This window comes from Solea solea, chromosome 6 (assembly GCF_958295425.1).
Source record: "Solea solea chromosome 6, fSolSol10.1, whole genome shotgun sequence".
In the NCBI taxonomy this organism is placed as follows: Eukaryota; Metazoa; Chordata; class Actinopteri; order Pleuronectiformes; family Soleidae; genus Solea; species Solea solea.
Window position 1 is genome coordinate 11,287,104 of NC_081139.1, and position 10,847 is coordinate 11,297,950.

Genomic DNA, 10,847 nt, shown 5'->3' on the forward strand with positions numbered 1-10,847 from the left:
ATGCAAATATTTTGGAATAAGGATTCAGCATCCAAAAATCCCTGTTCATTCATACAACATACATGCACACACACACACACATAGCCTCCAAAAATATATGAAGACCTCACAACAATTTAAATTACATCAAAACTTACCTCTTAAATGCCGGCATGAAGAGCAGGCAGCCTGCATGTGCAATTAAGCTAATGGTGAGGAAGCTCAGTGCATGTCCATTCTGTCACTTCCCTTGACACTTCCCTTTTCATTAAGAGCAGCCAAAAGCACCTTGCTAAAGCACTAAAGCTTAAATTCCAGTTTTGAGGGTGGGAGGGAGGGAGGGATTAGAAACCTTGAGCACCGCATTACAGCTGGTGTCTCTTTTTCAAACCTATAGCACTTTAGGGCAAAAGTGCATGTCAGTAAACCTATCCCAGGGAGCCCCCAGTGAAAAAGTGGGTTAGGCTGCTTCGAGTGTCCCTGAAAGGCTTTTATTGCCTCTCAAAACTGAGAGACCATACTCAAGAATCAGCTGGAACGTGGCTGGCAACAGGCAGCAGAGAAGAGCAGATTACTTGATGACATAGTAAGTACACATAATCAGTACGGAGTAATATTCATCATTATTAACATACAGCTGGACATTTCACCAATATGTATTCTTTTATTTCTGACAGCAGTCTGCATGTTTATTAACTTCATGATTTTTAGAGCTAATTGAGTCACAACATTTTGTGCCGATTGCTAATTAACACCTGGCAGATTCTGTGTAGGACTCCTTAATGGTGAACTTTACTTTTGTCAATGTTCGACCTTTTTTAAGAGGATAAATCATTAAGAGGGAAAATGTAAATTGTAAAATGTATGTAGCTTTAAGGCAGCAGTGACAGAACAGGACAACCAGTGCTTGAATTTAAATCTACCAAGTTCTAAAACAATATTTTTGCTAAACTTTGAGGTTATGTCTTAGCCTTTAATCACACAAAAATATTTAAGCCATGGCCATGGGCAATTAAGTCATAAATCAGTTCATGATTAACACTGTTGTCGTCATTATTTTTTCCATAGGACAAAAATGTCTACACAGCAGTGCACAATACAGTATATTTAATTATTAAACATGCAGATGCATATCAGTCTAATATTACCCTAATTGCTTTTAATATATTTATATATCTTTGTAGTACAAATTGGTAAGTTCTATTTTCGTCTTAATGGAAAGGTTTTTCATATTTCATCAAAAATAACCTTTCCTACAATTCACAACGTTGACTTAAATGAGACAGCTATAGAAAAAAAAAGATTACACAAAAATGTATCACAATCTTTTTTTTTTTTTTTAAAGAAAAGTCAGCAAAAAAAAGAACAAACCCAGAACATAAATATGATGATGACTGATATACTCGCATGCATCTATTGACACATGATAGACAGTCTTATAAAGTATGTGTCCTGCTGCCTGAAAAATTAGGCCAGTGTTTTAGGAATGTCAACTATTTGTAATCTGAGGAATTCTTAAATGTATAGGACATCTAGAATTACAGAGTTGTGTCATTTGCCTGGAATATACAGTGCTTAACTAATTTATCCCACCACCAATGTAAGGTTTTTGTCACAGGTTTTTGCCACAGCTGCACTAAATTAACAGCATTGGTAATTATCAAAATATTTTTTGTATGTTTCTGTAATGGTTAATAGTTAGTTTTTTTTAACTGAAATTATATTTTTAATGCTGAAAAATAAGTATTATTGTTATCCATGAATTTTCAAATTTACTGTTTCACAAAAAAACTGAATAAAATAGTAAAGCACATTATTATTTTTATTATTTCTTGATTCAGATGTCAAATTAAAGTTTAAAGTACCTTGTTTTAGTGGTTGAATGTTATGCTTGGAGAAACCCAGTGAGCCGGCTCATAATTTGGGTAGAAAAAAAAGGTGAATTCACTTTGTTATTTGCCAAATAAATAATAACATTTCTAGTTTTTAAAAAAAAAATTAAAAATCTTGTTTTTATGACAGGTGTATATTGCAAAATGAATAAATTGTGTCTCGCTGTGACTGGTAATCCAGAATTTAAAATGAGAAGTGATAACCAGTGCAGTTACAGACCATCTGGAACAGATTACCTGTTCAGTAGACAGATGGGAGTTTATATCGCTTTTAACAGTGGTCAAGAGCTTTTGTCAGCTACAGACGACCTTGAAATCCATTAAATGTAATATGGGAGCTTATTGAATCCAACAACTTCTTAAAACATGTTAAGGTGTATGTAAACTTAACAGTGCTGTCTTAAGTGTTTTAAAGGTGCTTTGTAATATCCTTTTGCTTTAACAGAGAAGCTGTTCAACATGTTTAAAATACGTAAAGCTAAGGAGGATGAGCCAACGGCTCCAGGGCAGGGTAAGTAACTAAAGAGTTTAAACTGTCATGAAGAGTTCTTGTCTTTATTTAAAAACTAATTCATGCAGTAATTATTATCAATGAAATGGTTCTTCAAGTTCTTTATCAGTGTGTAAATAATATAATTTGTCACATTCGCCAACAGTGAGAATAAAAAAGAGGTCACAGGTGCCTGGAGTTATGATCACACAATACGTGGAGGAACTGCCGGCAGACACAACCACACCAGATTTCACCCGGAAACCAATTGCTCTGACAATTCAAGAAGGTAAAGTATCACCCCAAATTTACAGGGACAAATTAATGTAATTTAAAATGTAATATTTATGTTAACAAAATAGCATTTGTGTTGTCCTTTTCGTAGGTAAAACTGCCATCTTCAGAGCAGTAGTTATTGGCAAGCCAGCACCAAATGTGACCTGGGTGAGAAATAATGGCGTGATTAATGAAAGGTACCAAGTCCTCTATGATAAAAGTTCTGGTGAACACCAGCTACAGGTGAGGACATTGACAATGTGTCAAAGAATGTTTAAAAAAGAGTAAACAAATCTGATTTCAATCAATTGAACTGGTTTTGCAAAGAAAAAAAGTAATCATGATGCATTGACAATAGATGCCAGATGTATCTGGGGATCAAGCTGACACGTACAAGTGTTTCGCAGAAAATGAATATGGAAAAGCAATTGTAACTGCTGTTCTTAACGTTATTGAAGGTAAGTTACGTTAACCCTTACTTTTATTCTATGACATATTAAAAAACAAACAAATTAATAAGTTTAATTGTGGGGGGGTTTCTCTTTTTTTTTCCTTTATTAGTTGGCTTCAAAAAGAACCAAGCATTGAATCAATCCAGAACAGGTAGACACTACAATAAATATGTAATGAAGCACTGTCAATCAAGCCCTGGATTAAAATAACCGACAATGTCATGTGTTGTGTTATAGCTATCCGAGAGCTACCGGAAGATTTCAAAAAGAACTTAAAAACTGTGTAAGTATTGCTGTCAAAGAAAATGGGCTAGTCTCATACAAACTCTTACCATAAGATAATTATTATACTTCTGTTTCTGAAGGATTGAAACTGAACCAAAGGAAGACACTAAACCAGAGTTGGATGAGAAGTTTTGGGAACTGTTGATGAGTGCAGACAAGACAGAATATGAGAAGATATGTGCCCAGTATCGTATTACTGATTTTCGCTGGATGCTGAAAAAACTTAATGAGAAGAAGACAGAAAGGGAGCAAGAGCAGGAAAAGGTACAGCATGTCTCAAGCACCTACACAGCATTCAAATATCAAACATGTATATATATATATAAAAAAAAAGTAATGTGACTTAATGCAAGAAATGAAGACTCTAAAATTCTAATATTTTTCTCCTGGTTCAAATGACAAAAGGTCGTCGAAAGACTTTCCAACTTAAAGCCCATTGAACTAAACCCCTTTGGTGGTGCAGAGTTTGAACTTGAAATGTCACTCAAAGACCCTACAAGCAAAATCTATTTATTCAAGGTAAGAAGTTCAGGTGTAAACATTTTAAAAGTAGGATGGTGGCACTCACAATTGTATACTGTCATAAAAAGTAAGCACAATACAATTATAGCACATATAATCATATCTGCTGAATAACGCAGTCACTGGTATGACATATGTTTGAACAGGATGGAGTTATGGTTCCTTTTGATGCTGATTTGGAGGTAAAACACTGCCTGAAGCAAGTGGGAAAGAAGTTCATGTTTAGTATCAATGGTATTGACCCAGAGGATGCTGGATTATACCAAGTGGAGGTTGACGGAGTAAAGATCTTCTCAACTGATTTAAAACGTAAGACAAAGAATCGCAAGTAGTGATCAACAAAATTAATATTGGCCATATGTAACCTGAGCTCTATTGTGGTGGGAAATACCAGATCTCAAGTTAAGATGTACTTTGTTTTTTCTCAAGTTCCCCCTGTAGAATTCTTAGTAAAGATTGAGGATGTGAAAGCAGAAGAAAGAGAGGACGCCGTGTTTGAGTGTGTCGTCTCACAACCACTGAAAAAGATATCTTGGAAGGGAAAAAATATGCCACTGGAGCAGGGGGACAAATACGACATCCTTGTGTCAGAAGACATGCTGATTCACACATTAGTAGTCAAGGATTGCCTGCCATTGGATAAAGGAATTTATGCAGCCATGGCTGGACTTTCATCCTGCAGTGCCTGGCTTATAGTGGAAGGTATTGTTCATGTATCAAACATCGTTTCAAATCCTTTGTCATTTGTTTATCAACTTCTAAAAATGTCTTGTATGTTTTACAACTGTTCTGATATTGTGTATTTTTGAATTAGTTGACAATGATCCAAACACACAAAGAAAGAAGAAGGCTCGTAAAACAACCCGGGCAGGTGGTGGTAATGCCGATCTTCTGGCAATCGCTCAGGAACAAAATGCAAAGGTACAGAAAGAGAAGGATGTCTTGATTGAAAAAGCAAAAGCAAAGGCAGAAGCAGAAGCTGCAGCGGCTGCTGCTGAGAAGGCAGCGGCTGAAGCTAAAGCAGAGGCTGTAGCTGAAGCCAAAGCAGAAGCTTTATCTGAAGCTAAAGTCAAAGCTGAATCCCAAGCTGAAGCTAAAGTCAAAGCTAAATCACAAGCTGAAGCTAAAGCCGTAGCTAAAGTCGAAGCTAAAGCCAGTGCTAAGGCAAAGGCAAAGACAAGTGAAAAAGGAAAGGAAAAGAAAAAAGTGAAGGAGAAGTTGGCGGCAAAGACTGAAGATGGAGAAGATGCAGATAAAACACAAGCAGTCACTGCAGAGGGCAAAGTGGAAGATGGAGATGATGTAGAAGATGATGAAGAAGATGATGAAGAAGAAGAAGAAGAAGTAGAAGAAGAAGAAGAAGAAGAAGAAGAAGAAGAAGAAGAAGAAGAAGAAGAAGAAGAAGAAGAAGAAGAAGAAGAGGGAGAGGAAGAGGAAGAGGGAGAGGGGAAAGAGGGAGAGGATGTGGAGAAAGCAGAATCAGAATCTACCACATCAAAACCAAAACAAAAGAAGAAGAAGAAGAAAGAGGCACCTGCTCAAGTTGCTGATTCTGAAGTAGAAGAGCCCGTTGAAGAGAAAAGAAAAAGAGTACGCACAGGCCCACTTATTCCTGATACAGTCATTGGTAAGAGGCATCAGAACACAGTAATTGAATTCAAATACTGCTATGCTCTAATTTCTTATTTAGTTATGTTCCAAGTTAAGCGTAAACACTTTATTTCCTTTAGACCCCGGCGTTTTCTTCACCAGTGGACTTTCAGATGTAACTGCCATCATTGGTACTGATGCAGAGCTGGTCTGCAGACTGAGCAGTGAGGAATGTGATGGAGTCTGGTACAAAGATGAAATAGAGGTAAGAGATTTAAGGGTTTGTAGACATTTTTTTCCAGTCTTCTGTGCTTTTAATCTAAGTGCTTACATGTGTGTGCATTGCAGATGACAAATACAGATGACATCTGCATTGTTAAAGATGGGACTTATCGCAAACTAATAATTAAAAATTGCAAGGAAGATGATGCTGGGAAGTACAGATGTGAGGCTGATGGGCGTAAAACAGAAGCTGTGCTAAATGTGGAAGGTACTGTAATCAGAATCAATTTGAGGCACCCCATATGAAAATAATTGAGAAAGAGACTTTTTTTTTTTCCTAGATCCTCCAAGAATTGACACTGATGAACTTGCCGAGTACAAAAAACCTGTTGTAATCAAAACTGGGAAAGAAGCAGTTTTTAAGGTATCCTTTGTTGGCCGGGAACCAATGAAAATCCAGTGGTACAATGAAGGCGACGAGCTGTTGGAGGACACCCATGTCAAAATTGAAAAATCGTCCTCACATACCCGCCTGCTGCTCACCAAGTGCCAACGCAAAATCTCAGGCGAAATTAAGGTTAAGATTAAAAATGAATGTGGAACAATTGAGGCCATTACCCATCTTGTTGTTTTAGGTCAGTCAGCTTTCTCGCATTTCAAGAACATGCTTTGAATTTTGTCAAGTTTAATACATAAGTATAAGTCACTGACAGACCCAGTTATTCTTTTATGTCACAACAGATAAACCAACAACCCCGCTAGGCCCTGTGGACATAATTGAAAGTTCATCATCTTGCATCGATTTCAAATGGAGGCCTCCGAAAGACAATGGAGGTTCCCCTATCACTGACTACATCCTAGAACGTCAGCAGATTGGCCGAAACAGCTGGAAGAAACTAGGCAAGATTGGCCCAGAGCCTAAATATAGGGATACTGATGTGGATCATGGTAGAAAGTACTGCTACCACATCTGGGCTGAAACCGACCAAGGTACCAGTGGGATGATGGAGACCGACGACATTCAGGCAGGGACAAAGGGTAAGACATTTTACATGTCCCAAATACTGTATGTGTTATTAAAAAGGCTGTTTTATTTTAAACTGTAATCTTTTTCTTTTATTTCACTATTTGTTTAGCTTATCCTGGACCTCCTTCTACCCCCAATATTGTTAGTGCCTTCAAAGACTGCATCAACCTTGCTTGGTCTGCACCTGCTAACACCGGAGGAACTAACATTTTAGGATATAATGTGGAGAAACGGAAAAATGGCAGTAATCTATGGGGCCTTGTCAACCCACCTGATGAGCCCATTAAAGGTGAAGTGGAGACATTTTACAATTACTGCCTCTCATATGATTACATGCTCTGTATTTGAATTTGAGGCACAACTTCAAATGTAAATGCTTTGTGTCTTTAATCACAGAATTGAATTTTTAAAATTATAAAACTATGTTTTACATGCCAACAGAAAAAAAGTATGCAGTAAAGGATGTTGTGGAAGGCATCGAGTATGAGTTTCGTGTATCTGCCATCAACATCTCTGGTGCTGGGGAGCCATGTGCACCCACTGAATTTGTATTTGCAAGAGATCCAAAGAGTAAGAAACAGGCCAAAATCAGCCACCGTAATCAAACTTCTTTGCTGAGTTCCTGATAACAAAACCTTATATATCTTTCAGAGCCCCCAGGTAAAGTTATTGACTTAAAGGTGACAGACTCAACATACACCACCTTATCACTGGGCTGGACCAAACCTACTGAAGAGGAAGGGGTCCAAGATGAAGCTAAAGGATACTTTGTTGAGCTCAGAGCAGCAGAAGACCCAGAATGGGGTCGCTGTAACTCCAGCAGTTTCATAATGACCTCCTATACTATTATGGGTCTGAAGTCTATGGCTATGTATTGGGTAAGAGTTGTAGCCACCAATGAGGGTGGAGATGGTGAGCCTAAAGAGCTGGACAACTACATCATTGCAATGCCTCCTCCAGGTAAATTGATACAATTTTACCTTCATTAAATCACATTTTCTCCTTGAATTATTTATTCTAAACCTGTTCCAACATTGTTACAGTGAGACCTCAGTTCACTGACAAAAAAATGAAGAACTTTGTGGTAATGAGAGCTGGGAACACTGCTCGAATCAACTTTAACTTTAAGGTGCAGTATGACACATAAATATGCCAAATGTGTTGCTGTATTATGTTTATGTTAAGCTGTTAATGAGTGAAAAAGTAAAAAATCACATCTTGGCTGTGTTTCTCCTGTTGTCGACAGGCCTCTCCAATACCAGTAGTTACATGGCTCAAGGACAGCATGCCTCTACCCAAGTATGTGACAGTTAGCAACACAGACACATCATCACAGTTAATGATTCCCTCGTCAGAACGTCATGACACGGGGATCTACACTATCATTGTAAAGAACCTTGTTGGTCAAGACACCTCCAGTGTGGAGATGAGATTCACAGGTAGACTGAACTTTGAATTGCATTATGAATGTATCTCAATGAATATTTGTATGTGCTCCTGGTTTTTAACTGTTGTTTTATTAATAATAATAATAATAATGACAGTTGAGTTTATTTTGGAGTTTAGCAATGAATTGGAAACATGTAAAAAGAATAACTTTGTGTCTGCTGGCATTCACCTATGTACTGTGCATATAATGAAGTAAACATTGATTCCTACCTGTTTCCTAGATGACCCCAAGCCTGCGGGCCCTGTAGAGCTGGAGGAAAATGTGTCAGGAACAGTGACAGTCTCCTGGATTCCATCTCCAGATGAGAAGAAAGATGACAGGCTCCACTACACGATCACCAGGCGTGATTCCGTAAAGCGTGTATGGCAAACTGTGGCAGACCATCTCTTCAACAACAAGTTCACTGCCATCAACATCATGCCGGGAAGGCAGTACAAGTTCAGAGTCTATGCCAAAAATGACATGGGGATTTCCAAATCCTCTGATTCACCAAACTGGGAAGTAAAGAGAACAAAAGGCAGGTTGAATAACAACGTTTTATAGTTGTGCAGGGGAGAATTATAATAAAGTTAAATTGAAGCAATATTCAGATCAAATTAATAATTTAACTATTTTGAAAGCAAACCGCCAAATATAGATGATGAATATGAAGTTTTGGTTTTCTCTGTTTGATAACGTTTTGTACTGAATGTATTTAGGTATGGTTGGTCAGATAAAACTAAAAAGGTGTAGATGTTACACTGGGCACTCAAAACTAAATATCTAAATAATTGGGAAGCTCAAGATGTTTAATAAATGAGGAGAGATATTTTTAGAACAATCAGAAACGTATCCCTATTATTCATTAAATGAACTATAGTATTAAAGAAGATAATATAAAATAAGTGTCACTTTTATGTCACTTACACGTATTATATCTTTTCAACATCCCATCTTTTTTTCTCATTCCAGAACCATTCTCCATTAATGTTCCTGCCTCTAAGGGCCTCCAGTTTGAGATGCCTCCATCATTCTCCGTTCCACTGAAAACATACAACACTCCAGAGAGCTATGAGTGCTACATGAGTTGTGCAGTGACAGGAAACCCCAAACCCCATGTTACTTGGTGCAGAAATAACATTAGCCTCAACACCAATACTAACTACTACATCACCAATACATGTGGGGTCTGCTCCATGGTAATACTCAAAGTTGGACCAAAGGACAGCGGGGATTACACAGTCATAGCAGATAATCATCTGGGCAGAGTGGAGTGTTCAACTAAACTCATCGTTAAAGGTAAAAACTACGACACATGATCCTGCTATAAGTCACATTCTGTGTTTCCGGCTTTATATGCAATAACAATTTCCTTCCATTTCTCCTCCCCTTGCAGAGTAAGATGAAGACTGTCTGTGAGTGCACAGACTGCTGGTTGCTCTCCGTCTCTCACTCCCTCGCTCCTGTTCACCTCACTGGCAGATGCACCTGAGCCACACACACTGTGTTTACAAAGAAGGCTGAGGTTGCAGTTTCTGATATTATTATTATTGGTATTATGCTATAATTAAAGTTCATATCAGTATCATTTTATGTCAACAATCTGCTGCTGCTTGTGTAAATGACATTGTAGCACTATAAACATGTCATAACTGATTCAGAACTGTCTAAACTGATAACTTGATACAACTGTGTTAGATCTGCTCCTGGTCTCTGTCTTCTATATCTACCTCACCTTCCTCTTGTCCTTTCTCTCCCCCACCTCTCCTCTGACCCCCATTTTTCCTTTCACCCTAACCGGGGGAGTTGTTTTTGTTATCTCCACTGATGCCTAGTTCTCGCTCATTGTGTGAATTGTTGGGTTTGTCTGCTCTCTATAATATTGTAAAGATTTTTGCCTGACTATGTACAAGTGCCTTCAGATAATGTTTGTTGTGATTTGGTGCTGTACAAATAAACTTGAACTGAACTGAATTGAACTTTTCATTATAACTTGATATTAAGCGGTGGGCTGCTTGAAATAAACGTGGGGGGATCGAGTTTGAGGCCGCTGGTTTAATGGCTCAGTAGCTGCCTGAAGACTAAACATTAAAAAAGGCATAACTGCACACAAAGGACCAGAGTGCTCTGTTTTTTGCACTCAGCAACAATGATCCATGTTTGGACAGTCGGGGGATTCAGTTCTGTAAAGGTGTAATGAGATGCAGTTCATTTTTTTGTTTTACTTGTTGCTTGTGTAGTCATTTTTATGATGTATTTTGGTCCATCCATCATACAGTAATTTGGTGCTTTAAAATAAATCAACTACTGAGTCAGCACTGTTGTTTTGTTGTTTGTTATGCAGTGTGGAATCAGTAATCTGTGTCCCTGTTGACTATTGTGGTGCAAGATTTCAGTCAATCATAAACCAACCATTAATCATTCTATAAAACCAAAGACAGTATAATTTCATGTCAGACCTAAGAATATCAAGTAGAAGAATCTTTATATAGGCCAAGATAACTTTTTGTAAATTTAAACTTTTGCTTCTTAGTTCTGCTGTTGCTTAATGTGAGGTATTTATTGTGCCTTTCCATTTTGTGACTTTACAAGCCCTGCTCCCACTTTGCCAACTATTTTTTATTTTACTGCAAATATTCGCTGCTTGAGACTAATATGGAAAGTCATAAATTATTAAGTGTGC

The 10,847-nt window shown here is 37.7% G+C and overlaps 1 protein-coding gene across 1 annotated transcript; it reads left to right on the forward strand.

Moving 5' to 3' along the window:
- The first annotated feature begins 377 nt into the window (after positions 1-377).
- Positions 378-9,960, forward strand: LOC131461402 (immunoglobulin-like and fibronectin type III domain-containing protein 1). The gene is made up of 24 exons (XM_058632648.1): positions 378-565; positions 2,317-2,382; positions 2,528-2,650; positions 2,747-2,880; positions 2,996-3,095; positions 3,199-3,240; positions 3,327-3,372; positions 3,455-3,638; positions 3,780-3,893; positions 4,043-4,205; positions 4,326-4,598; positions 4,711-5,523; positions 5,627-5,751; positions 5,835-5,976; positions 6,050-6,343; positions 6,450-6,746; positions 6,845-7,024; positions 7,177-7,305; positions 7,387-7,695; positions 7,779-7,864; positions 7,982-8,174; positions 8,406-8,702; positions 9,137-9,463; positions 9,561-9,960. The coding sequence occupies exons 2-24, from the start codon at positions 2,331-2,333 to the stop codon at positions 9,563-9,565; spliced, it is 4,428 nt and encodes a 1,475-aa protein (XP_058488631.1). The 5' UTR covers positions 378-565; positions 2,317-2,330; the 3' UTR covers positions 9,566-9,960.
- The last annotated feature ends 887 nt before the right edge of the window (positions 9,961-10,847 follow it).

Coding starts and splice junctions, on each gene's coding strand:
- LOC131461402 (XM_058632648.1), top strand. CDS start 2,331: ATGTTTAAAATACGTAAAGCTAAGGAGGATGAGCCAACGGCTCCAGGG. Junction 3,096..3,198: donor TGTTCTTAACGTTATTGAAG/GTAAGTTACGTT, acceptor TTCCTTTATTAG/TTGGCTTCAAAAAGAACCAA. Junction 7,025..7,176: donor ACCTGATGAGCCCATTAAAG/GTGAAGTGGAGA, acceptor ACATGCCAACAG/AAAAAAAGTATGCAGTAAAG.